This window comes from Corticium candelabrum, chromosome 11 (genome assembly GCF_963422355.1).
Source record: "Corticium candelabrum chromosome 11, ooCorCand1.1, whole genome shotgun sequence".
In the NCBI taxonomy this organism is placed as follows: domain Eukaryota; kingdom Metazoa; phylum Porifera; class Homoscleromorpha; order Homosclerophorida; family Plakinidae; genus Corticium; species Corticium candelabrum.
In genome coordinates, this window is record NC_085095.1 from 4219680 (window position 1) to 4246889 (window position 27210).

The following is a 27210-nucleotide window of genomic DNA, read 5'->3' on the forward strand; positions in this document are numbered from 1 at the left end:
AAAAAAATTGCTTCAATGCGGAGAGGTTGGCGTCTGCTGTCTCCGCGAAATGCCTACGACACGTGTTTGCAGTCGTCACGACAATGCAGATATTGCATTTCAACTGGTCCAGCGATTTATTCAATTAATGGGTAATGACACTAAACTAGATACCGACTCTATAAGGTCGGAGTGAGAATTTATTTTAGCAAGTCTGAAGGCATTCGTGTCGCCAAGACAGGGCACGAGTGGTAGATCATACCACGTCTTAACTAAAATTTAGATCTTTACCAGATCTAGATCTAGAAGCTGCATAGTACTACGTCCGTTTAAGCTAGTTAACTTTCGCGAGACAGTTCACCTATACGAATTAATAATGTTGGGAGCAATTTTAGGTGCGACAGAAATATATCATTCATTCATTCATTCATATATATTTGAGAGATATTGCCATCACAACAGATAAATGTCTAAAATAAACTAACCAGGGCCAAGAGCCCCTACTACGATTTAGCTAAAACCAAAAAACCGTTCATTCATTGCCTCTCCAAATATATGCCTGGTACACTAAAAATAATAATGGGTGCTCATTGCATTCCCACAGGGGCGTACCGTGGCCATTGGAATTGGGGGGCTGAAATACCCGAACACTGACACGCCCCTTTGACAAAAATTGTATTAGTAGCAACAATGCAGACCACAAAGTATTACGTTTACTCGTATACATATATACAGTATGGAGCAGACTAAACAAGCACCTATTTACTGAAAAATCATCCTGCGGTTTCCTCTTGCACAGAACTCTTACAAAAAGCTACGTAACGCTAGTTTTCACCTGACAAAATGGGAAACGCCCACAAAAACTGGGGGGGCTATAGCCCATTTAGCCCATGCCACGGTACGCCCCTGATTCCCACCTGTGCGAGCGAGCACGTCTCTACAGCTGCAGAGTAAATTTCAAAACAACGTCTATCGTAATTGACGATGTAGACACTTAAACTACTGTTTCTTCAATTCACTCGTGGGGTGGGTAACTAGGAGTGGTGCGCAACGCACAGTAAAACGCGCATGCCTAACAGTAAGTGAGCAATGTTTCCATAGCGATGTTAGCAGTTGTTAACTTTCATTACATTAGCTGTCGTGCGCAACCAGATCAGTCTGGTTTGTAAAGTCTATTACAAGTATCGGAAGCAAACCCTGCTTCAGAAGTACTTGAGACCATCACGGCTGTCTAGAAAGAAGACATGACTTTACGAAGGATCCGAGTAGATCCCAGAAGCACTGTTTAATGTGTCGCTATGCCCCTCCATAATGGGCAAGTGGGGTCTTTACCCCCATCTGGGCGCCCACCAACCTGGCAGGTGAGCCCAGCGGGGTACATGTTTCCGTGTAGTCCATACGGCGATCAATGACTAGCCAATTCGATATAGATTGCAGGCATTACGGTGACCGCGAACTCGTGGACAGCACGCCTAGTGAATATCAACGACCACCAGGAGAGCACTGAACGTCATCGTCAACGGACCGTTCGCCAGACCACAGAAACTCCCCAACGACTGAAACGAGTCATAGTCTCATGGATAAAGCTAGAGAAACATGAGAAAGAAAGACAGACAAGTTTCATAATTTGCTATCGTCACTGGGGTTTGAACCCCCAAATCATGGAGTGGTAGCCATTGTCGCTAACCACTAAGCCACGGAGGTGACTTTTTTGTGTCGTTATGCCCCTCCATAATGGGCAAGTGGGGTCTTTACCCCCATCTGGGCGCCCACCAACCCGGCAGGTGAGCCCAGCGGGGTACATGTTTCCGTGTAGTCCATACGGCGATCAATGACTAGCCAATTCGATATAGATTGCAGGCATTACGGTGACCGCGTACTCGATACAGCACGCCTAGTGGATATCAACGACCACCAGGAAAGCACCGGACGTCATCGTCAACGGACCGTTCGCCAGACCACAGAAACTCCCCAACGACTGAAACGAGTCATAGTCTCATGGATAAAGCTAGAGAAACACGAGAAAGAAAGACAGACAAGTTTCACAATTTACTGTCGTCACTGGGGTTTTCACTGGGGTTTTCACTGGGGTTTGAACCCCCAAACCATGGAGTGGTAGCCATTGTCGCTAACCACTAAGCCACGGCGGTGACTTTTTTAATTTGTCGTGCTCAACCAGATCAGTCTGGTTTGTAAAGTCTATTACAAGTACCGGAAGCAAACCCTGCTTCAGAAGTACTTAGACCATCACGGCTGTCTAGAAAGAAGACATGACTTTACGAAGGATCCGAGTAGATCCCAGAAGCACTGTTTTCTGTAAGTGCTGCAGGTTGTGATGACCTGGAATAATGTCCAGCCACCGTGCAATACCTGCATGCACTGTGCCCAAAGCTCCCAAGACCACCGGAATCACCAGTGTTTGACAATGCCACATGCGGCTTATCTCCACTCACAAGTCGCTGTACTTCGCCAACTTCTCAGCATGTTTCTTGCCAATGTTGCCATCAGCAGGACAGCTGATATCAATAAGAAGATAAGTGTTTGTTTTCCTATTTCTGAGACAGATGTCTGGACGATTGGCTTTGATCTTCTTGGCAGTGGGGATGGTGGTATCCCACATCATAGTAATGTCATTTGTCTCCACAAGCCTATCAGGATGATGCCGGTACCATCTGCTCTCCACTGGAACCCCAAAATGGCGACAAACATCCCAGTGAATGATGGAGGCCACCTGATTGTAGTCCGTCGGTGCCAAAGCACTACAGCCTGCCCCAATGTGGTCGACTTTCTCCAGGCCTACACTGCACATGCGGCAAGTAGGACTGACATCACGATGTAGAATCTTGCGCTCATAGTACTGAGTCCGAAGAGCTTGGACAACAACCAGTCCCTCAGTTGCAGCAGGAAGATTCGCTGCCTTTAGCCATCCGTACGTCTCTATTATGTGTCGCTATGCCCCTCCATAATGGGCAAGTGGGGTCTTTACCCCCATCTGGGCGCCCACCAACCCGGCAGGTGAGCCCAGCGGGGTACATGTTTCCGTGTAGTCCATACGGCGATCAATGACTAGCCAATTCGATATAGATTGCAGGCATTACGGTGACCGCGTACTCGATACAGCACGCCTAGTGGATATCAACGACCACCAGGAAAGCACCGGACGTCATCGTCAACGGACCGTTCGCCAGACCACAGAAACTCTTCAACGACTGAAACGAGTCATAGTCTCATGGATAAAGCTAGAGAAACATGAGAAAGAAAGACAGACAAGTTTCACAATTTACTGTCGTCACTGGGGTTTGAACCCCCAAACCATGGAGTGGTAGCCATTGTCGCTAACCACTAAGCCACGGCGGTGACATATTGACATATTATTATGTCTCGGTGCAACCCTTCAGAGGGTGCAGAGGGGTCTTAACCCCCACTGGGCGCCCACCGACCCGGCAGGTAAGCACAGTGAGGTACATGCCTCTGTGCAGTCCACACGGCGATCAGACACAGCTCTTTCAAGCCATAGCTATAGTCACGGAGAGGCCAACTACAATACGGGGAATCCAGAATTCCCGGATCAAGTCCGTATAGTCAACATTGGCACAAACCTCGCCAGACCACAGAAGCTCCCCATACGAGTGAAACAAGTCTCATTCCTTCATAAAAGAACCAACAATGAAAGATAAAGAAGGACAAGTTTCATTATTACTGTACCGGCGTGGATTCGAACCCACGTAGTCAAGATAGAAAGCAACTGTCGCTAACCACTCGGCCACAGCGCCGGTTATTATTATTATTATTATTATTATTATTATTATTATTATTATTATTAGCTAAAAACAACATTAACTCAATTTGCAACAGCTGTCACCTGGGTGTAGGGGTGGTGGAACGCATTCACATAAGTGAGCATAGTTTTCATAGAAACATCTCTAGTGATGACGTCACATGGCGTAAACTATTGTATGTTTACTTTCTTCAAAACTAGCAAAGAACGATTTGAATTTGTTAATTCCTAAACGATTCCCCCGGGGGTAGGGGTGGTGGCGCACGGACGGACGCACGTACACGGACGGACACTCAGAGTGCCCCTTTGACGCATTAGAGAAAACTCGCTCGCTTCGCTCGCTCGCAAAATATAAGGTCACTCACTCACATCTTTCACATCCGGGTAGTCTATGTGTGCAACATGGGCGAGCCGTTGTACACCTTCAAAGACGAATTTCCAGATCCCGATCTAATCTCCAGTGATTACGAGCAGTTTGAAGACACGAAAGTACCCATAGTTATCGACAATGGTAATTGGTTACGTTTCGCTCGTGGAGGTTTGCAATTTTTGTCATCTCGGTTTTTCAGGTTCTTTCCACTGTCGTGCTGGTTGGGCATCAGAGTCCAGCCCGAGATTAATTTTTAGGAATCTCTCTGCAAAGTCTAAAGGGAAGAGGGTACGCTGCTTGGAACGAAAACTTCGTTCTAGCATATGTGCTCTAGACTATCGATTAATGGTTATTGCTGCTTGATGAGTTACTTTGATATGTTTCTTTGGCTACCCAAAACGTTATTGCTTGTACATGTCTGCTTTTAGTTTAGTGTGTGCATTGTCTGTCAGTTTGTTGTTTGTTTGTGTGTTTGTGTATGTTTTTATTTGTTTCCCTGATTGTTTTTATCTTTATGTCTAGGTTCATGTAATACATTTTCTGTTTGTCTCTTGGTTTTCTATTATCTGATTGTGCATGTAGACTAACTTGCTAGAGTGGCAGTGTGTGGTTTGACTAATTCTGTCATCTTATTTGCTGGTATTAAGATGCATTTTTTTCAATATTGTGATTAGTAGCATTTCTTAGGATTTGGAGTTGTCTTCAGTTGGAAATAATATTGGAAATTTGGAAACTGTTCGCTGGGCACTTAGAACTCAGTTTGATCGTAATGTGGTGACACACTTTGAAGCGCAGGTAGGAGCATTGTACTTTCTGCAGTATAATTATGCCCTAGGGTAAATACTAGCAGACGTTATTGCGTTACAGTTGACTAAAAATTAACATAGCTGTATGCCTTTAAGTGGACAAAGGAGGTCATTATATATCTCGCAGTAAAATTGAATTGATAGCCTATCACAAGAGCTAGAGAAACTTTGCTTCAAGAAAGATTGATCAGATGTTTGCATAGTATTAAAGAGGATGGTTGAGTATCAAGATTGTTGCTGTTTTTAGTGTCCTACTGATATGATGTCATATTGGCTAGTGCTGCGTTGTGACTATGCAAATTTCCATTCTAAGACAAATTGTAATTCGTAAACATAGCAGTCGCAGTTAAAAACAGCTGTTACTGACTGTTATTTGAAAGAGTGGCTTATGCGTACTGAATTCAATCTCTATTACACTGTAGTTCTGTGTGCTGATAGTGTCATCGTCAACTGTGCCATTTAAATGTACAATATGTGCCATTTTAATAATAGATATTCTAGACTGTAGAGAATGTCAGGTGTCTGCTTTCGGATCTGGTTTGGGACTCCATGGCATGGTTTGGGATGCCAAGGTTTTGTTATGACTCCGAGGCTTCACCTATCGATTCTTTCACGTATCTGGCACCTTTTCAATATCTGTAACTCATAGGGGGTCGGATAAGCAAGGATACACTGTAATAAATGATGATGTATTTTTAGGAGCTGGTGTTTGACTACATATTTTCTCATTTGGGAATCTACACATCTGGTCATGTTGACCATCCAATTGTCATAACTGAACCAGTCTGCAACCCAAATTACTGCAGGAATTGTAAGACAGTGCTTGTAGTAACAGTAAATGGTATGAGTTACTACAGTAATTACAATTATTGAGAAAATGTGTATGGACAGGCATGTCAGGGCAGTTATTAGTGTAAATGTAATTAAGCATAGCATAAGTTTTGTATTTTGTTGCACCATCTTCATTTTTTGAAATGGCACATACTTGGGAAGGTTTAAGCCATCACATTCTAGGCAGCCCTTTTTGCGCTCACCACTATCACAACATTTGACTTCCTGTTTTGAAGTCCAACTGTATTTCCAACTATATTTCTACAGTTGGATACTGCATTTGTGTAGTAGTTTTCAACTTATATAACATGTTCATGATTTTTGTGATTTCTTAGATCTGTAACATGAGTGTCATACCTGTATTCTTGCTTTCAATTAATTAAGTATTAAAACAGGAACTATGTCATTGAACAATTGCATATTCAACAGTTGCAGCACCTTGCATTGACTACTTGTGCAAACAGTTCAGCTTGTGCATTGTGCTTAATGTTGTATTTGAATCTTTTGTTGTTCACTTCTTAAAAAGGGATTAAAGTTAGAGTTTAAGCTGTAATTTTTAACTCTTTAAGTCAATTAATAGGTGCAGTTTTTATTTTGAATTTTAAATACTGTTAGTATTTTGGGTAATTTATAGCTTTTTGTAGTGATGTCTGAATTGCTGTTTGAATGTTATCATGTACCAAGTGTGGCTTATGGAATTGATGGTCTGTTTAGTCTCTACTATAATCAGTCGCAGTCAAGTGAGTCAATTTACAAGAAAAATAGTGACTGTTTGGCGAAGCACATTATCTATAGGAAATGCATTAGTAATTAATTCAGGATTTCAATCCACTCACATTTTACCTGTGCTGAATGGAAAACTCTATGCAAGTCAGGCAAAACGGTAAGGAGATGGTTGATTTTACCACATTGATATTATAGTTGGCATTGAGTAAATGCATAGATAGCCATGTCCTACATTCACAAAGTTTTATGTAGTCTTTCGAGTTAAAGGAGCACACTCACGATAGCACATGCATGCACACACATTCCATTGCATTGTAATGATGTGTTTAATTTAAACACTCAGTAACCACGAAGTCTTATACGCTCTAATTCGCACTGAAGGCAAAGCTGACTGAAAGTCTTTCTATAGCCTAAATAGGAAGGATCAAGACGTTGCAGTAAAAGGTTGCGTTAGACCATAGGTGCATTTCTTTACCTCCTCTGGCTCTTCTGGAAGAGTCTTCTAAGAAGACCCACAAGAAAACAGCAAAGCCAAAGGTGTCAGAAGAGGTGTTTTCATTGAAACACGCAAAAGAGGTTGGAAGAGATCGCACTTGCGCAGTATTTAAAGTTGCTATACTGGATATATTGATGAAAGTTCAGCGAAATGCTTGTTACTTGACTGTGCACTACAAGCAGACTCTCAATAGTGATCATCTGTCGTCTATCCGGACATGGGGTGCCCGGGCTGTCACTCTACAATAGACATCCATTCCCTTCTCTGCTGCTACTTTTCCACCCTACTGGACCACTAGTGAGTGTCTCCACAACAGCATTGATATCTGCCATCAATTAACTGCGCATGCGGGAGCTTTTCTCTGCTGCCTTTCCAAGTTTCAGTCAGAAGAGCAGAAGAGGTCTTGTGACCTCTTCTGCCCTCTTCCGAAGAGAGTAAACAAACACTTCAATTCTTTCGACTTCTTTCAGAAGAGTCAAGAGGTAAAGAAACACACCACATGTCTAGTAGATAGGCCTTATTGATATGGGTCTTGGAATGTTTCATCTAAAATTTTAATTATGCTAAATTGATGTTGCTACACTGCAGTTTTGGTAAAATTTGACAAGAGCATTTTAACACTGAGCCAGATCAGGGTTCCTTACTCTTTGCATGTGACCCAGAAAGCACACGTCTCTACTCTAGCCACAGCTTCTCTGAGTAAGCAAGCGCACTCAGTTTACAGTGAGCACTGAAAATTTGCATTGTTTAGTTAAAGCTTACACTGCTGCCGTCTCTGTCAATCGGCAGCCTTGTAGTAGTTTCATTCTTTGACTTTTGTGCACATGCACAACCTATGAGCAGCACAAAATAGGAAGTTCTTACAGGTGAAATTGATTATCTTGCCAGAGCACTGAAATGTATGTGACGTGCTATAGCTATGACACAAGAGCTACCCAACTTGAGTGCGCATGTGCAAGTGTAGGCATGGCCCTCTGAAGTAGCAGTAGTTTTAATTGTAATTGGTCATATAGTTAGTGATTGCATGTAAGAGGTTCTATCTTTCTAACTTCTTTAGATTAGTTCACTAATAACTTGCATGTTTGTTTTCTCTTGATTTTGGTTCTTGTTTTGTCAAACCGCACATTGGGAATTTTACAAATGATTGTGTCCTACTAGTACATTACTTAATATCTGGGTTGCTCTTAATTAATGGCGTGAAGTCATTCTGTTGTTGTAATTAGGATTAATGTGGGTGGAAATCATGTTATCAGCTTTATGCAACGGTTATTGCAGCTAAAGCACCCAGCTCATTTGCAGGCTGTGACTCTTAGCAGAGCCCAAGAGCTAGTCCATGACTTCACATACATGGCTGTTGATTTTATGGCTGAGCTGAATGAATGGAAAGGTGGAGCTGTGCCAGATGGCAAGCTTATCAAGATTCAATTGCCTTATACTGAAGTGAGCTTGCATGTATTAGTTGCTGTCTCAGTTTGATTAAAGAATCTAACATAGTAGTTTCAGCAAGTTTATTTTTCAATAGACTGCCTAATTATTTTTTAATTAATGATTCTGCTATGTTTATCTTGATTAAGTTGTATATGGGAAGTTGTTAGGTTTCCCTGTTGCTTGTCTGAAGCTTGATTAGTTGGTAAGGCTAAATTAGTTAACAATTATACCTGGTTTGTTTTGGTCAGCGCACTAATCAGACAGACTGAGGCAGTCAAGAAATAACTATTGTGTAATAACTTGTTTCAAAGAAATGATTAGTGTGTTTCCTACAATACATTTTTGCATCCATGTCTTCTAGTTGTGGATCAGTGTTCGAAAAGTTTTTTGCAAGTTAAGTAGGCCATCTTTTCCTACAGTGTGCATGTCAGGACTACGTTACATACTGTATTATAGACTATGTAATTTGTATGTGGATGACTAGGTTCGTCTGAGTGTCACAAGGGTAAATTGTAGTGGATGTCATGTGGTTCATTTCAGAAGGATAAGGAGAGGATATATTTCAAAATTATCGACAATTTCACAACCATACAAAGTGCACACTTTTCTGAAGCCCCCACCCTAAAGCATATGCATTATTGTGATGCATAATTCAAAAGCTTGACCATGGTTCCATCTATTAGATGGTTGACGTGTGGTCTTCAATGCTTTCGCATTGATACATGTAGTTCTTCTTCCATTCTAATTGACCCTCTCAAATGATGTCAACATGAAGTTTCCGGTTTTCAAGTGGACAAAGATGAAACATTGAGATAGTGATGGTAGAGACAGCTGGGCTCTTAATGGACGGCTGATGTTTTAGAACAACTACCTCTGAAACGTGTTTAGCAAAAGGTGTTTAGGTTTACAGTTAAACAGATTTAGTGCTAGTGGAGACACGATTATTCGTAAACATGTTTAGATTTAAACAGGTTGTAAACATGTCTAAGCCCTGGTGGAGACGCACCCTAACACAGGAACAATGCATGATGCAATTCCGGTCATGGAAAGCAGAGAAAAACCCGAGCCAATAGGTACCGATCAACGTTTTATAAAGCGTACAGACCATAACCTCGTCTCCCTAGCATGTGATTTGTACACTTGTGAATTGTCAATAATTTTGAACGACCCTTCTGGTCAATGTATTTCAACCATATTTTAAAAATTATCGAAAGCAATGAAGCAGTCAGTACTCAAGTTGGGAATTGCCTAAGAATCTTTGAAGGGTGGCACTTGTGTGTGTTCACTCTTGTCCATGGAAATAATATTGTTACATGGCACACTGGATTTAGATGGGTAGTTGACAAATCCAGATACAATCTAGTGTTTTCTTATGACTGAGACAGGTGGGCTACTGCTTATGCAGGTGTAGTTTTATGCAACTATAGTAGATCTCACACACTGGCACATGTAACAGTTTACCAGCATGTGAAGAAAGGAACTATTGAGTTGTTTACTTCTGCATATTATGCAGGAAGTGGAGAAACCTGAAATTCTTTCCAGACTACTATAGGATTTATCTTTTACACACACACACACACACACACACACACACACACACACACACACACACACACACACACACACACACACACACACACACACACACACACACAACCTTTCACTGCATTCTTTCCAATAAAGAACAATGCAGACCAAAGTTACTACAGACTATGTTGGGAGGTGGAAATTCTCTGACAGGAAAAACGCATGTGGTTGTGGAGGCCTTGTTAAGGAAAGTTTGATGGCAATATTTACATTGGCCAGTTAGGGACTGACCATTTTTCTGCCTTTGGTGGTTTACGACCAGCATGATTTGCAACCATCAAACTGCAATGTATATCAAACTTCGATGTTGTTTGCCTAGTTTTGCTTCACTGTTTCTGCTCATCCTTGCAATTTTTCTCTCTTTTCTTTTTGTGTGATGGTCCAGATTTTATTCCTTCACACATTTTGATGTCGTTTGTATCCTCCAAACCCTCTCAAGTTTGCAATCCCTCAAGTGTCTCAACACTAAATCGTTCCATTGCATTCTCTGGCTTCCAACATGAGCGACTTCCTTGAGGTGGTGCACAAACCAAAAGCTGCTTTGGTAGATGACACTCATCCGTGTGCAAGATGTGACCCAATAGTCGAAGACGCCTCTGGGTCAGCATAGTGGAGATTCTCTGCAGGTGGGTGATCTTTCTGATGGAGGTGTGTCTCTCTTCCCATCCCATAACAAGACACCAAGGATGAAGCAGAAGCATCGCATCACAAAACTCAGTAGATGACATACCTGAGGCTCTAGAATTACAGAGTCTAAGTCGTATGCCTTTCTTCACACTCGTACACACACACACACACACACACACACACACACACACACACTAGTGACAGTTGATAATTTTGTAACCAACATATACTGGAGTTTTAAGAAAATTGACTCACTTACTTGACCAGAAACAAATAATAAAGGCTGATTCGCACTGAGCACGTAATGTAATGTAACTTGTATCATGTCATGTAGTTTTTGGCAACCAGGATTGGTCGATGCAGCGGGTACAAATCGTTTGTACACTGATACCCTACCGTCGTCAAGGGAAATGCGTATACCCTACCATTGCTATGATCAACAGCACAACACAGCTGGTTTCATTAGACTCTGTCTAGTTAGCTACAGAACGGTTACTGACAAACAAGGAAGATTTAATACCCGGTTTACAAGAGCACGCATAGCGAGCCGAGCCACGCCAGCCCATGCCAGCCTAGTATTTCAGCTCGTATTTACACGACACACATGGTAGAAGAAGCCAATGCGTGTCATTAATGTGCATTAGTTACTTGAGATCAGGGGCATAGCGTGGCATGGGCTAGACCAGGCTATAGCCTTCCCGTCATTTGTAGGCGTGGTCATAGAAATTGTGGACTGTAAATAAGTTCAAAAGCTAAATTTCTTGCTCATCTTGGTTGCTCCATAATTGGATAAGATACAGAGTCTCCGTCTCGCTCCACACTAGTTGTACTGAATGAGCATGTACGGCTTGTTTTCCAACATGCTATGTGTTTACACGATGTACTTGACCCGAGCCAGCCCGGACTGGCCTGTGCTGGCTTGGCTATACGATACCGAGCCGAGCTGGCACGGCTTGGCCCTTGTTTACACATACCGTAGAAACCAAGCCAGCACGGGCTGGCCTGCTTACAAGTGGTCGTGTAAACAGGGTATAAGATTTACGTACTCACACAGCTTAAAAGGAACGGTGATTCAAACCAACCAATGACCACGCATGATACAAATAATGATAATAATATGTTTCTATTGCAACACCACAGTAATGCAGTTCCCACTGGGGCAGACTAACACACAACACACAGCTAAGTACAGTACAACACAAGACAAACTACTTCCCTTCAATCCCTAGTACAACATTCCTAAAAATTACTGATCGTATATCCGAAGCTCAGATATCGTTGTTATTCAGCTTTGGGTGAGTGGCAGCTAATTATCTTACTTTTAGCTGCACTCTTCTTGGGGAATAACAACGATATCCTCAATGTGCCCATACGATAACTAGTAAATGCCATCTAGATAGCATTCACATTGAGCTCCTCGGATACAGTGTCCCGTATATGATGTCACGCATGGAAACTTTTGTCACATTTATGCAGAGGAAGCATTCTTACAGCTTTTTAATTCTTGGAGACAAAGAAGAAAAGCACACGGAACGAAAATGTGGATTAGATAGTTTCCAGTGCAGGCAGGCTCTAGGGGAATATCATGCCCTAGTCAATGAAATGAAAATGACTGACCACATCGTACAAACATGGATACTTACGTACAAGGTCAATAAGTCACTCGACTTACAGCAGTAAAATGTGCATGCTCAGGAGAGACACCCATGCACTGCTCCATGATTGGATAATTGCTTACGTCAACCTGGAAAAGTTGAATCCGTCTCAACATCTTACGTTACGGTACGAAAATCAATACAGTAAGTTACGACAACAAAATTTGTCAGTGTGAATGATCTTTCGTAACGTATAGTTGCCTTGCATTACGTTACATAATGTTATGTTACGTGGTCAGTGTGAATCAGCCTTTAAATTGCAAAGGTTAACATTTGTAATATTCTGGTGAGCTGTGGAAATAGATTGTGCATATTATTGATTGTTATAGCTTCCATTAATGGATCCTGAAGAATTGGCACAGAAAGAAGAGAGAGAGCAAGAGCGACGTCAGACACAAGCACAAAGACTCCGAGAAATGACATCTAGGAAACGATTAGAAAAAGTAAATGCAGCTCAAGTTGATTTGGAAAGTTGGTTTTACATGAGCAGGCATGCATTGCTTTTGTGGAAAGCTGAGTGAGCTAGAACAGCAGTTGGAGTATTGGATGTCTGTCCAGGCAATGGAGGACGAGAACCTTGATGAGTTTTATGTGTGACTTACTATTGTTGTTACTGTTGTTATGGTTTTATTGATGTTTTGCTGTGTAGGTTGTACTTGGTCAACTTGAGTTTGAATCTTCAAAAGTGAATTGCTGTGTTGGATGTGAGGTATTAGGAGTATAAAGGTTTCTTTATAGGACTTGCAGAGCGCAATAGATCGGCACAGAGCATCTATTGAAAAGATACAGATGGCAATTGCAGCCAGCGAAGCTCGATATGAGCAAGAGGTAATTCTTTTAGTTTATTTAAATTGAATAGTGTAGCTGCCTGCTGGTGGATATTTTTCTACATTATATTCTGCCTAACTAAATTAAAGGGAACTTCCATGAAAATGCAAGTAAGATTCTAATGATAGTGCGAACTGCCCTGATTCTATTAGGTGTTTTTGTTTATGAATATCTTTGTGGATGGAGAAATTGACCTGCCACCTGGAACATGTCAGCCTAGAGCAGAGTTTTAATTTACTAAGGGATGGTGCTAATTTTTCTCGAAGCAGTTAGTGCTATCGTCAGAACAAACTGTATTTTATGAAAGTTTCTCTATAATCAGTTATTTGCAAACATGCAAGCTTGCTTGTGCGCTTGTCTATGTGACTGATTGTTTTCGTCTTTATCTGTCTGCTGTCTGTCTGTCTGTTGTAAAGGAGAACTCTCACCAAATACCAAAACTTGCTGAAAGAAAGATGCAAGTCCTAGTATCTTCCTACAGGAAGCTTACGGTTCAGCGAGCCACAGAAGCAGAGAATGGGCCACGAGTTATTCAGAAGATGCCCCGTATTAACTTACTCTCTGTCCTCATTTGGAAGTAAATACTTTAGGTTGAACCGTACCAAGTGCTCCTAATGCACCCAAAATGCAGCGAGACACGATCTATAAACTAACCTAAGGAGGGTCTCCTTTTGAGGCTCTACTGTTGTATTGACACAGTTGATAAGTTTGGGGTCCCAGTTTGCTTTAGTCAATAAATCACAACTTACCACCATATGTTTCACAATCCTTATCTTCAAAAGTGCACAGGTAATGGTCTTCCTTGCTGACCAGTAATCAGAGTTTACTTATATGGGCACTAAGCACGCCAACACAGGTAATTTCAATGCTTATTAGATGTCTGCAGTAAACAGTTGCAAGGGGTTGTGTCATGAATTGACAACTTTCATCTGAGAGATTGTTGATTTTGGTGAGAGTTCTCCTATAATACTTATCTTTTCAAAAATGAGACTAATTGCACTAGCAAGTAAAGGCAAGCACAGGTCTTAACTGCTAAATACTACCCTAAGTGAATTTAGAAAGGATGTAAAATATTCCTGTTCAGTACTGCAGTTTATATTTCACATAGATGGTGCTACTTGATTGTCTGCTTGTCTGCTGGTCTGTCTGTTTGTCTGTCTTTCTGCCTGTCTGTTCAAGCTTTTACATCCTAGGGTTACATTTCAAGAATGCTGCTAGCTTCCCTTGAGCATGGAAGAAAAGCCTTAGAGGGTAACTAATGCAAATCAAAATTCTTTATGTTGGAGATTGATAGTCCTAGGTGCATACATGACAGGAAAATAGTTTTAGATTTTTAAGTTAAGTCTTCGCTGAGAAATAGCAGGTCAAAGTTGCTTCCGGTTCTTCAAGTTCCAGAATGGGTGTGGTGTACACGTCACAGAGGGGAGACGCGTGTGCTTCTGTATAGTCAGCGGCCTGTAAATATGACTACATGTTCATATCCAAGGCAACACTGTTAAGGTAGAGGTGACGGCAGCGACAGTTATTCTTTGAAGAGCCCTCTGGAGGTTTTTACGTGATGATAACATTCCGTCATCGCATGAATCACAGGATGAAGAAGATCAGCTGGGAACCATTAGATCATACAGGTTCAAGCTCAGCGACAGTGTTTCTGAAGCATTGAGATTGCCTGCTGTCTTGGAAGCGGACGAGGAAGAGGACAGGCAACCCGATAGCCTGTTACCATCGCAAGTAGAAGTAGAAGAGCAAACGTAATCGATGCACATCCGGCTAAGTAAACAACCATTACAGGTGTAGCTGCAGTCATTGTGAGATGATGGATAGTACTTGTGTGGGCACTAGTGCGTGTGCTGTTAAAACGTATTTGAGGTTGTCTCAGATAATGATGCGATAATATTGTCGAATACTAGTGACAATAATGGCACAGTGTATTGGTGATCGAGTTCATGCAAGATTTGGCTATTGCCGTGAGAAAAAGAACAAAATGAGTTGACGCTTGTGTGTTGAATTCACGTTGGCACAAGGTTTGAGTTCACTGTACAGTATACTGTTGTAATGCATACGACTGCATTCACTACAGATGACGATCAAGCACCTAGACACAAGTCTGAAGTCATCAAGAGTCTGACCTCTCCTAGCCATTTGCAGTAGTTTTAGTCTTGCACAAGATTCTTCCTTACCCTCATTTTTCCCACTTCTCAAATCTGCGGCTCTCCTTTTCTTTTGCGATGGTTCTGGAGTGCTGTGATCTTGAAGTGTGGAGGCATGGTAGATGGCAAATGGTGTCCTCACAATTTCACTCTTCTACAACCCAGACCAAGCTCTTGAATAGACCTGGCTGTACGTATCTTGAATCAATCAGGCTAATAGTGGCTACTACAGACTCCAGTCCACTCAGTAGGACGCGCTGTACTAGTACAGTAGTAGTCACCCGGACAACACAAACATCTCTGCAATTGTCCTCCTTATTTGTGATTCCCAGTCTTTTCTTAGCTTGGGGATCTTCGGAAATTGAAACACACTTGCATATGACTTGCGCGAATTGGTGCATCCTGCAGCCACGCAACACCGAACCATTCTTTCTCCACAGATTTCTTTTGTTACAGTACACAGTAGCGTGGAGTCTCCCCTCTGTGACATGTACACTACACCACGCTTGTTACCGGAACTTGAAGAACCGGAAGCATCTTTGACCTGCTATATCTCAGCGAAGACTAACTTAAAATCTAAAACTATTTTTCCTGTCATGTATGCAACTAGAGGTATCAATTTTCAACATGAAAAATTTGGTTTTTGCATTGCAGTTACCCTTTAAAATCAGCAAAAATCATACCACAAGTTTCTGGATTTCGGCTGGGAGGAACTACTTCAATAGGAAGAGGCCACAGCGTACCTCTAGAAACAAAAAAGAATGTCATTGATATGAGAAGGCAGGTAGCCTCCAGACTAGTGAAGTGTGGAGATTTGTCAAGAGCAGCATGAGTCTTATTAGCCTGGGCCTTGCCTCAATAGAAGGTGACACAGTACGGAGTAGATAAATTTGCCAGCAAACACACTAGGAAATTACAAGAGATAAAAGTAAGTCATTCTACACCATTTCCAGATCAAATTCGTTCATAGTCACTTCAAATTGTACTTTGTCAGTTCAAATTCATACATTGTTAGTTCAAGTTCATACTTTGTCATTTCAAATTGGCATTGTGTAAACTGAGCAAATACACTGCATTACACTCACAAATGATATTCTAGCGTTACAGCACACTATCAAACACAACACCACGTTAATTAAGTCATCTCATGTCAATTTCTAAGAGGATCATGCACCTCTGGCCATATTACATAACGGTTGTACTGCCATGCAGTGCCGTAGACTAAAACAACCAACAGTGGATCTAAAGATGCAACTGCTTCTTGAGCAATTTCTTTCAGAATTTGGCATTTATGTGCTGCCTGCATGCGTTGTGCCCCTTGGTGTGTTGTGCAGTGTTGTGCCTGGTGGTATGAAGAAAGTCTGTCTTCTTTATACTGCCGTCACAAATAGGCTAGTTTAGTAAACTACCCAGGAGTTTGCTAAATAGCTTTGCGCACGTCCAAAATACCAACCAAACTAAGAGCAGAGCAATGACATGAATCTGCACCATAAGTAGCATGACAGCAAATTTGAAATAACTATGAATCTAATTTGACATCATGCCAATTTGAAATAACAAAGGATGAACTTGAACTGACAGCATATGAATTTGAACTGACAAATTGCAATTTGAATTTGAATTGACATAACGTGAATTTGAAGTGACTATAGAAATGGTGTAGAACAAATTAGCCTGTCCAAAAACATCTTGTTAATGCAGTGAGAAATTAACCACGAGGATCAGCAGCAAGTCCTTCATGTTGGAGATATAAACATTTTGAGGCCCTAATCCAATCTCTACAGATTCTCTGCTTCTGATTGGCTCACTTAATTCACAGAGCTCAGTGCTTGACTCCATTTGCAAACCTTTGTGATGGTCAAGGCTTATTCAGGGCTTATTGCTCTACCGAAGAAAAGTGGGGATGTATGACCAGTGGCAGTTAATTGGTTAAACATGATTATTGTTACAGACTACACGAAGTATGCCTGTCAGTAGCTTTCTGTCTGTGTATTTGTTCATCTGTCTGACTTTTTTCTTGTTTGCGTGTCTGTTTGTTTGTTGGTCTGTCTCTCTTTTCTGTTTGCTTGTTGTTGTCTGTTTGTTAGCTTGACTCCTTAGTTGTATTCTTACTTAGACCGTCTATACACTGTGTTGTTGTTTATCGGATTGGTTGGGTGTTGTCAGAATGAAGAACCAACGACAAAAAGATTGAAAGACGATACTTCAGATGAGGTATAACTGTTGAATAGGCATATAATTTGTGATTGTAGATCTCATCTGTAGCCAGGTCCTGTAAGTGAGCAATGGCTAAAGAGCATTCGTGCAAGAAGACAAGTAATGTTTAACTTAAGTTAGCAATTTAAAATGCTGTTGAAGGTCCCATGTTGGCAACAGAGTTTGATAGAATCAAGACAACAACGCCAGCAGAGGAGACAGCAGCTGGCTAATCGAAGAAGTCATGCTTCAAAGGAGAGGATGAGACTAATAGCAGAGCTCGCACATGATGATCAAAGTAAGAAGTGATGAATTTGTAGTGTGGTGCAGTACTAGTGCAGTGTTAGGTGTAGTGTAGACATTTTGGAAATTTTGTGTTAACTCGAGGAGTTCAAAAATATGTGGAACTTCATTGTAGCTGCTAGGCTCAAGGGTCCAGCCAGTCTTTCCTCTTCCCCCAATGAGGCAAGAACTGGCTGGAGACATTCACCACTCAACAAACTGCCGACTCTTGCATCATCCAATTGGAGTGCTACACATCAGGTTCAATGTTTGTGCATCCACCATAGGGATGCATGTCACTAGTGGCTCTCTGCGAATGCGATTTCTTGTTGGTTGGAGCAGGTGGTCAATGGCTCAACACATCATATTTTGTTTGCGTGTGACCTATATCTGCAAGTGGTCTTTTCTGCTAGCATGCCATTTCACTTCTCGATCTCTGACTGATTGAGGTAGTTTGGAGATATTTGCACTCTTTCTCAATTGATAAGCTGACATGGGCATTGTTGCCAAGGTGGTTGGTGTTCTTTACTGTTGCTGTGTTAACTTAGTGTCACTTCACAAGAATGACTTCCATGTTGCATGTAGTGCTTATATGTACATGTTTTCTCCTAGTGGGTGCACTTTTGCTGTGGCATGTGTTAGAGGTAGGAGCTCCTACCTTCTAACCTACTTTCTAGAAGGTCCAAAAAACAAGAACAATGCTATCTATTGAGTGTGTACTGCATTGCTGTTGTGGCTGTTGTGTCCATGCTTGTTTAGAACTAGTCCAGAATCAGAAAAAAAACTATTTCTTTTGGTGTTTGACTATTATAAGCCATATGATCGCACATCTTCAAAGAGTAGCAGCACAAGTGATGGAATGTATTCAAAAATTCCTTTCTTAATTAAGTTGTTTCTATATACACTGCGTGAGTTGATTACTGGACATTTACTACAACACGTTTACTAGAAGCATGGTATTTGCACGCAACACACTGTGACTTTCAGACTATGATTTGTGTGAGTTTTTTGTCAACCTTCAGAAATGGATGGCAGTTCTTGTAGGCAAAAGGGAGACAATAAGGAGAACTGGAAGAGTAGATCTGTTGTTGTACAAACTTGGATGGCACATGTCAACATCAAACAAGCCCAAGGTATTCAGTCAAAGCAAAATTACATTAGCAGAGAGCCAATAGCGACATGCACCCATATCGAGGATGCACAACATTAAGCAACACTCTGAATGGAAGATTGGGAGTTGGCAGTTTGTTTGAGTGGCAAATATCTCCAGCTGGTCTTTTGCCTTGACAGGGAAGGCCGGCTGGATGCTTAAGCCTATGTAGCTGCAAGTTTTTCTACAAGTTGTCAATGCGCTGTTTGTTTGTGTCTGTCTGTCTGTCTGTCCATCACATATATTTGAACTTCTATCTATGATACATTTCGCAATGCAGGGTACTATGTACTGTCCAACTACTACAGTATTTCCCGCCCAATTATCCGGTTGGGGCAAGCAATTATCCGACTCAGTCAATCAATTATCCGGTTGGGGCAAGCAATTATTCGCTTCAGACAACCAATTATCCGGTTGGGGCAAGCAATTATCCAACTCAGCCAATCAATTATCCGATTGGGGCAACAAATTATCCGATGTCGCTCTGGCAAGCTGTACACTTTGCGAATGAAACTCTCACCTTGCATCGCTGGTCAGTTGTTCAGTGCTTTGGGTCTCATTCAAAACTCTCTCTGATGCAAATTGATAGCATCGTGGGAAACGCTATGACAATTAAGCTATTACACATGTGAATGTGAGGATCCAGCTGCAGCGTGCCATAACTGAACAGCTCTGCTGTCTTTCTTTTCACATCAGTCTCGTTGACTTGAGAGAAAGACCACTGCACCACCGACACTCTCAGCTTCGCGCCCTCATCCAATTCTGAGTGAAACAAATTCACAATCGCCTAGCGATCGACCTGGAGAGTTTAGAGCTACCTAGAATGTAGACGTAACATGTACTTTACCAACGTGTGTTTGAGTAGCGTGGTTGTTAATTCTGCTGAGTTCTACAGTACATATTCTCTCTAATTTTGCTTGCATGTTCAACTTTACGGTGAGTACATGTTAGCTAGAAAGCGCGTTGAGGCCTGTGCGTTAGAACACAAATCTAGCAGAAGTTACCATCTTGCTGTGACAAGAGTCTGACCCTCGCTGCAACGACTGCAACTGCGCCATGTCTCTGTGTGGTCATCCGCGCTGGTGGGCGATAATTAATTACCAGACAATTACTGATGGTTTTTCCTCCGCGATTAATTAATAGCAAAAACAAGAATTACCCTGTTTACTGGTGCAGCAGTATGGCGACAACATCCGTCAGTACGCGCTATTATTCCCCTAACCAGCTGTTCCATATATCTACACTGCTCATAATTAAAACCATGAGTCGGATAATTGGTTGCCTCAACCGGATAATTGGGCGGGAAATACTGTAGTAGTGTTCATCGACTAAAACTAAGACAAAATTGAAACTCGTATAAAACAAAAAAAGGACTACACTTAAAGACTACAGTGTACAAGCAAAGCCTCCAGTACCAGCTAGTGGCTGAAGAACTGTCTGTCTGTCTGTCTGTCTGTCAAATCACATTTATTTGAATATTTATCTATCATACATTTCCGCAATGCAAATAACTGTGTGTGTGTGTGTGTGTGTGTGTGTGTGTGTGTGTGTGTGTGTGTGTGTGTGTGTGTGTGTGTGTGTGTGTGTGTGTGTGTGTGTGTGTGTGTGTGTGTGTGTGTGTGTGTGTGTAAATGTTTGTATACTACTAGTAAACTATATTCAAAACAAAACTTGAAGGAACTAATAACTCTAATAACTCCTAAAGCAGCTATTTACTACATGCAAAGCCCTAGTGTCAGCTAGTGGCTAAAGTACTGAGTAGCATAAAAGTCACTTCTGTTGTCTCCAGTCAGTGAAGATGACTTCTTGGAGATGACATTGGCGTTGCACTTTTGGAGTTGGATTGAAAAGCGTTTGCTCCAGAAGTCAATAAATTCCGTTGGATTTAGTCTCCCTACTTCATCTCATGACATCTTTGCTGTCTTTATTAAGAATTTCCATGCATCAATTCCCCATGCTCCAAAATGTTCCATTACTAATGAAATTGTACGGACGATTGAACCTCCTGGTAATTGCTGTTTGCCGTATTTTGCTCTCCCTGTCTGCTCTCCTCTCTGTAGCAGCACATGTCTGTCTCTCATTTTGTCTGTCTGTCAATACATATATTCTCCATTTAAATCAAGCATGAACATCATGAGCAACTAACAGAGTAATGTTGACATCAGCATTAATACAACAGGACCATTACATACTGAGGCTTTCACAATTACACTTAGTACACTACATTTTGGCGATATAATCTGGCTATGCTTAATAAGTTTGCCTGAGATGACTTTCGCATTACATCGTTGTAGTATCACTGATATGATTGACTGCCACTTGGTCTTGACGTCGATCTCATTTTGTCTTCCTGCATCATTCCTTGCACTCTTTGGTAGCTTGTTGAAGTACTTTTACTGCTTGTTTGCCCCAACAACCCTAATGTTCAAAAACGAGAGGAATGACCAAAGGGCAGAATCCTTCTGGCAGCAGCTCAGAGTTATACTTGGCCTCTTTCTTCTTCTCTCGTTTCATTGCTGCTACCCCTTATTCTCTGGAAGCTGCCTTCACTCAGTCCAAACACCATGGATGAGCCAACGACACGTCTAATTCAATGTCTGCACCTCACTCTGGGTCAAAGACGAGGATGTCCGACCTCTTGTTACTGTTGACATACCTGTATTGTGACTCTAGTTTGTGCATCTAGTTGAGTTGAGACAGTCAGTCTGTCTGTCTATCTGTCTGTCTGTCTGTCTGTCTGTCTGCTGAGGGATGTGAGATGAAAAAGAAATGCAAATACAAAGCCCTGTCAGTTCAGCATCTAATTTAGTTCCCTTGGTCTTTGAGCACTCTGGGTTCTGGGGTCAGGAGGCTGATAAATTCCTGAACACACTCTCAAAGAAATCAAAAGATTCAGAGCCAGTCCTCTCCTCACGTGCTCCACATATTTTAGCACGTGATTTTTGTTCCACTTTTTGTTGATAGTTGATTTTGGTGAGAGTTCCCCTTTAAATGGCATAGATAAACCCAATCTCAAGCAAGCTGCCAAACATTGTGAGAAACTAGTGCGAGCTTACTTGAGCTGGGTATAACATTTAGCCATGCTCCTGCTCCCTTGCCCTTTATAGATCTTAGCCTTGCTCTGTCTGTCTATCTGTCTGTCTGTCTATCTGTCTGTCTGTCTATCTGTCTGTCAAATTTTCATATATTTTTATACATGTCTGTCTGTCTGTCTATCTGTCTGTCTGTCTATCTGTCTGTTTGCCTAGTTTAGTGTAGCCAGACCCTTCCCACCTACATCCTGCTGGCGAGAATGGGTCTGGGGAAGTGCTTTGTATAGGTTTGTTCTGCTACCATCATTATCCCACTGCATTCCAGTGGGGTAAAGAGGTGTTTAAATAGTCTTTGGTGAGCTATCAAAATTCATAATGAACACGGCAACACACATGTGTAGCAGATGTTGTATCATGACGTCGTAGTTGTTTTAGCATTCTGATAACAACAGCATCTGCGGCAGCAATACTCACAGTTTGCACTCTACATTTGTCTGAGCAACAGACGAACAGGTACAGCTGAAAAACCACCGTTAGTTGGAACGAGCTGCTCAGCAGTTAATTGCATGGATGCGTGCATGCTTATTGTTGTCGTCGTTCCAACTGCACTCACCTCACTAACGATGGTTTTTCAGCTACGCCTGCTCATCCGTTGCTCAGACAAACATAGAGCACAAACTGCAAGTCTCGATGTTGCAGGTGTATTGTTATCGGAATGCTAAAAGATTTACGACGCCACAATATGACTCTGCTACACGCACGTTGTCGTCTTCATTATGAATTTTGATAGCACAGCAAAGACTGTTTTGAGTTAGTGTTAAAAGTTGCAGCTGCCTCATGGAATGCTGGTTTAAGCTGGGTTGCAAACCATACTTGCGAAGGTTGGTTTGCGGCTAGTGGAGTCTGGTTTGCAGCAATCAAACGTTCCTTTTGCAGCTTTTCGTAGTATCGTAGTAATGACTCAGAGCAGCGAAGCGATATGTCTAACAAGAAAATCATGGTGTTGCTGTTGTGGTTGCTACAAGAGGGGAGGGCATCATCAGCAAGAATCTTGCGCGTTCAAGATGACAGATGACGTCTTCATCGCTATGGTAATGTTATAGTAGCATACCGAACTGTTGTTTCGTCCCTAGTGCTCAGTATGCTGTCGCTGTTGGCCTTTAAGTGGTCAGTACCTTGCAGAGTTTGGATGAAATCAAGGTCTAAAGAGTGGTGACTCGAAGCTGCCTGTAATCAGTTCTCAGCTCAAGAGTGAAAAGCAAACTTTAGTCTTTCCAGAGCCACCTTTGTCAATTTGTGCAACGAATTAGGGTCGTACATCTCATGAAGAAACACTACATTTAGAGAGGCTATTTTGGTTATGAAAAGAATTGCAGTTTGTCTGTGGAGACTTACTGGAAATTCAGAGTATAGAACTATTTCTCACTTATTAGGGATAGGCCACTCTACTGCATGCACAATCACTAATGATGTCTGTGAAGCTTTTGTCTGTCATTTCCTCAACTGGTACATTAGAATGCCAACTGATGATCGTCTTAAGAGTCATTGCAAGATTTGAAAGTCGGTAGGGATTTCCCCAAGTTGGTGCAGCTATTGATGGCACACACATACCTATAAAAGCTCCTGTCATTTACACTGATGAATACTATAATTGAAAATGCTTTTATTCAATTGTATTGCAAGTTGTCGTGGACTCTTCTTCTATTCACAGATATTTATGTTGGGTAGTCAGGAAGAGTACACGACGCTAGAGCGTTTGCAAACAGCACATTGTATGAGAGAGCACAAGTCTTGGGATCTACATTTCCAGATGGAAGGTCTAACAATATCAATGGCATTATGGTACCTGTTGTCCTGTTTGGTGATTCTGCTTATCCCCTTCTACCCTGGCTCATTAAACCTTTTCCTGATACTGGAGACAGAGATAGACAGGTGTTTAATCATAAACTAAGCAGCACTAGAATTGAGAGCTTTCGGTTTGCTTAAAGTGTGGTTTTGAATACTAAATGGCAACAGGATACACAAGTAAAGAACATTTGTAATGTGTTAGCAGCATGGAAATGTATCGGCAATGTTTTCTTCTCCTATACTGTTCATTTGTTCTTTTATCTTTTTATACTTTTTCTCAAGCAGTCTTACTCTCTCCATGCAGTGCTCAGCTGTTCTTGAAAGCCACTTTCACTAATTTTTCATATTTTTCCCAAACAGGTTTTTTATTCTGGGTCTTCTTAGCAACTGATAGGTCTCACCATCAGCCCATATCTCCAGCAGAACCTTTGTATCTTGTTCCGTAAAAGGAGGAGACTTTTGCATGATCCTTTGCTTTCTTTGTTTTTGCCGCCAAACCAGTGCAGTTGGGCCCAAAGAGCCTATAACCTGACAAACAGAAGGACTGTCTACTGCTCTACTACTAGTAGCATGTGGCCAAGTAAGAAGACAAAACAGAGGCTGGCCAGTTGTCTGGTTAGTGCAACTACACTAGTGGCTGCTGTATGTGCAGAACTGCTGGATCCACTCGGTAAAGTCGATGGCAGACCTGATGGCCTCCACAAAAATAAGTTGGCCAAGATTGGTGCTACCGTTTGCATAAGTGGCTTGGGCATCAGGATACTCCACTGTGGAGGTGGGGAGCACTGACCAAGTGGCGCCAAGCCTATGGAAACTAGTAGTATAGGTTGTTAGCGCATAGCTAGACATTGGTGCTAAACCAGAGACTCAAACCCAGTGCAATGTGAACACAGGTTTGTACACCATTGTTAGTTTACGCTAATAGATCTATTCGTGTTATGCAAATACAACAGACCAAACCATAATGTGAACACAACTAATGATGGTGGCAGAACAAACCTATACAAAGCACTTCCTCAGATCCTTTCTCGTTGGCAGGATGTAGGCAGGAAGGGTTTGGCTACGCGAGACTATACTTGTCTGTCTGTCTGTCTGTCTGCCTTCTTGCCTGCCTGCGTGCCAATGGCATTTCGCTATTGATTATTTCTAGTACATCAACTTGAAGCTGATACCTTATTACTATACATCTGAATTACTAAGTGTGAAGGTGAGCGTATCCTAAGCTGCTACGACTGAAACGTGAATGTCAGTAAATTCTATGGTGTATCAGTTGCTTTCATCTACATCACTTCCAATTTCTGCCACTATATTCTTATCTTCTTTGATGACTGCATTGCACTTTTGCAGTATAGCCTGCCTCTTCCCTGCCTGCCTGCCTGCCTTGAATGCTTTCTTAATTTATTACATACAAGTCAAAACGTTTTATGTAATAACACGTCAGCTAACATCTTTAACTTAATCAAAATAAAGAATCTACTTGTTTTCTTCTTTGTCTGCCTGCTTGACTGCTCTTGTCAATTGCACCTGTGCCACCCTTGTGCCATTTCATCCGACTGCACAATCGCTCATGCACCCATCTCATCGCTAGTTTGTCACTTACCTGCTTGATCATTCGTCTAATCGTTTAATCATCTGCTTACCTGCTTGATCAATTACTAGCTGATTGCTGTCCTGTCACCTACCTGCTTATTTGTTATTTTGTCTGTATTCTGTCAAGGTATATTTGAACATCAACATGTTACCAATCAGGGTACAATCATAATATCCAATACAATGAAAACCCTGGAAAGAAGTGGTCTTGCTAGGGAGCAGCGGTGTCAGTGTGCTTCAGTATGTCTCTGTCTGTGTGTCTTTCTGTCACAGTGTTTTGTGGTATTTGTTTTAGACTGCACAACAGGTATGCTTATTGGTGTACTTGCAACATACAAGTGTGCCCTGGGGCAAGATGAACAAACAAACTGTCTATCTGTCCATCTATCTGTCTGAACTGATGAACAGTGTAATATGGACTAATATGGTTGTTACTTTGAGAATTGCCTATTGTATCTCTGAAGTTGAGGATCAGTAAATAGTTTGGCTGCCTGTTGTCTGTCTGTCTGGTTGTTTTTGTCTGTTTTGTACAAAAATCAAAAGGAAATCTGTCACTGTGTGTACTTCCTTGCTAATAAATAGCTATAGGAGCTGTCTCAGGACGAGGTAAAGAAAGGCAGAGACATGACACATTTGGACAGAATGATGATGACTGGCATGTCTACCGTACAATTGTAAGTGTCAACATTAGAGCAGTCTTGCTATTATTGCGAACATTTCTGTATGTGAAGAATAAAGAAGCTGATGACTCTGATGATGAAAAGGAAGAGTCTGAACTGCAACAACTTGAGCAGCTTTTACGTCAGCATGACACTCAATTTACAACGTATGTCTTGTTCTTTATTGTTTGTATTGGTTTTCGTGAGAGCGGCAGTACTTGTTGGTTAGAGTTGAGCCAGAGTTAACCCATCGACCATCGATCGATACTGCTGGTTTTTATCAGCTACATCTTGGAATTGAACGATTCCGGTTAAACCATACTTATAGAATTGCTTTAGAATTCAGGAAGAGTTAGTAAATTTTGCAGGACTCCTGAAGTTGTCTATCAACCATCACTAATTGGCATAGACCAATCAGGCATTACAGAGACAACACAGTTTGTTCTGAAACACTTTACTTCAGAAGAACAGCAGCTTCTAGTGGAGGTTAGATGTTGTAGTGTTTTGTTTTTTGCAGTATCATCAGGTTTTGGAATTTAGAATGTGTTTGTCACTGGAGGAAATTCAATGGCTCTCAACTTTAAAGAACGCCTTGAAACAGAACTCCTGGCGATCAGGCCATTTCTATCAAAATTCAAAGTTACTTTAAGCAGTAAAGAGTTTCTCATAAGCATGTTTCTGTGTGTTATCACCAATCCTGCATGAAAGTTTTGTGTGTTGCATAAAGCTGTTTGGGTGCATCCATAACATGTACCTGTTTGTGATATTTGTAGAAGATCCTGTGTTGGATGCGTGGCTGGGAGCCAGTCGTTGGGCACGTAACGCAGAGAACTTTGTGGCTGCTTTCTTGACGAGATCAGATTATTTAGAGATGGGTGGCGAGTACTTGAAAGAACATTTTGCATCAAATGTCTATGTGGCTACTCCAAAATAGGCTAGATATGCCAGTGATATAGGTTGATTACATTAGTGTGTAGGAGCTACCTAGTAGACACTGGTATATTCATGATGAGATTTTGGTATATCAACATGTTAGAATGTAGCAGTGGAACTGGTTAAATTTCACTGGAAGTTCAGATGTTAGTTGTAATATTTAAACAGTATGGGTAGCAGGTGGTCATCAGTTGACTGTACCGCAACTGTTAAGAGTTGATGAAGTTAACTGAAGGGCAGAAACTATATCTATCAAAAT

General features: G+C 41.6%; 1 protein-coding gene across 3 annotated transcripts; it reads left to right on the forward strand.

Moving 5' to 3' along the window:
- The first annotated feature begins 4138 nt into the window (after positions 1-4138).
- Positions 4139-27089, forward strand: LOC134186468 (actin-related protein 5-like). 3 transcript variants are annotated; one of them, XM_062654442.1, is made up of 20 exons: positions 4139-4268; positions 4327-4415; positions 4815-4922; positions 5633-5744; positions 6409-6504; positions 6560-6647; positions 8210-8426; positions 12613-12726; positions 12797-12874; positions 12933-12968; positions 13022-13111; positions 17428-17475; positions 17527-17577; positions 17638-17755; positions 25942-26033; positions 26091-26185; positions 26248-26328; positions 26387-26504; positions 26559-26670; positions 26792-27089. In XM_062654442.1, exons 1-20 carry the CDS (start codon positions 4160-4162, stop codon positions 26950-26952), a joined length of 2013 nt encoding a protein of 670 aa, XP_062510426.1. In that variant the 5' UTR covers positions 4139-4159; the 3' UTR covers positions 26953-27089. The 3 variants fall into 3 exon arrangements, with proteins under 3 accessions (XP_062510426.1, XP_062510427.1, XP_062510428.1); XM_062654443.1 differs by lacking the exons at positions 25942-26033; positions 26091-26185; positions 26248-26328; ... (1 more) ...; positions 26559-26670; positions 26792-27089 and adding exons at positions 25487-25599; positions 25655-25851 and having other exon boundaries at positions 4142-4268; XM_062654444.1 differs by lacking the exons at positions 25942-26033; positions 26091-26185; positions 26248-26328; ... (1 more) ...; positions 26559-26670; positions 26792-27089 and adding an exon at positions 25487-25851 and having other exon boundaries at positions 4142-4268.
- The last annotated feature ends 121 nt before the right edge of the window (positions 27090-27210 follow it).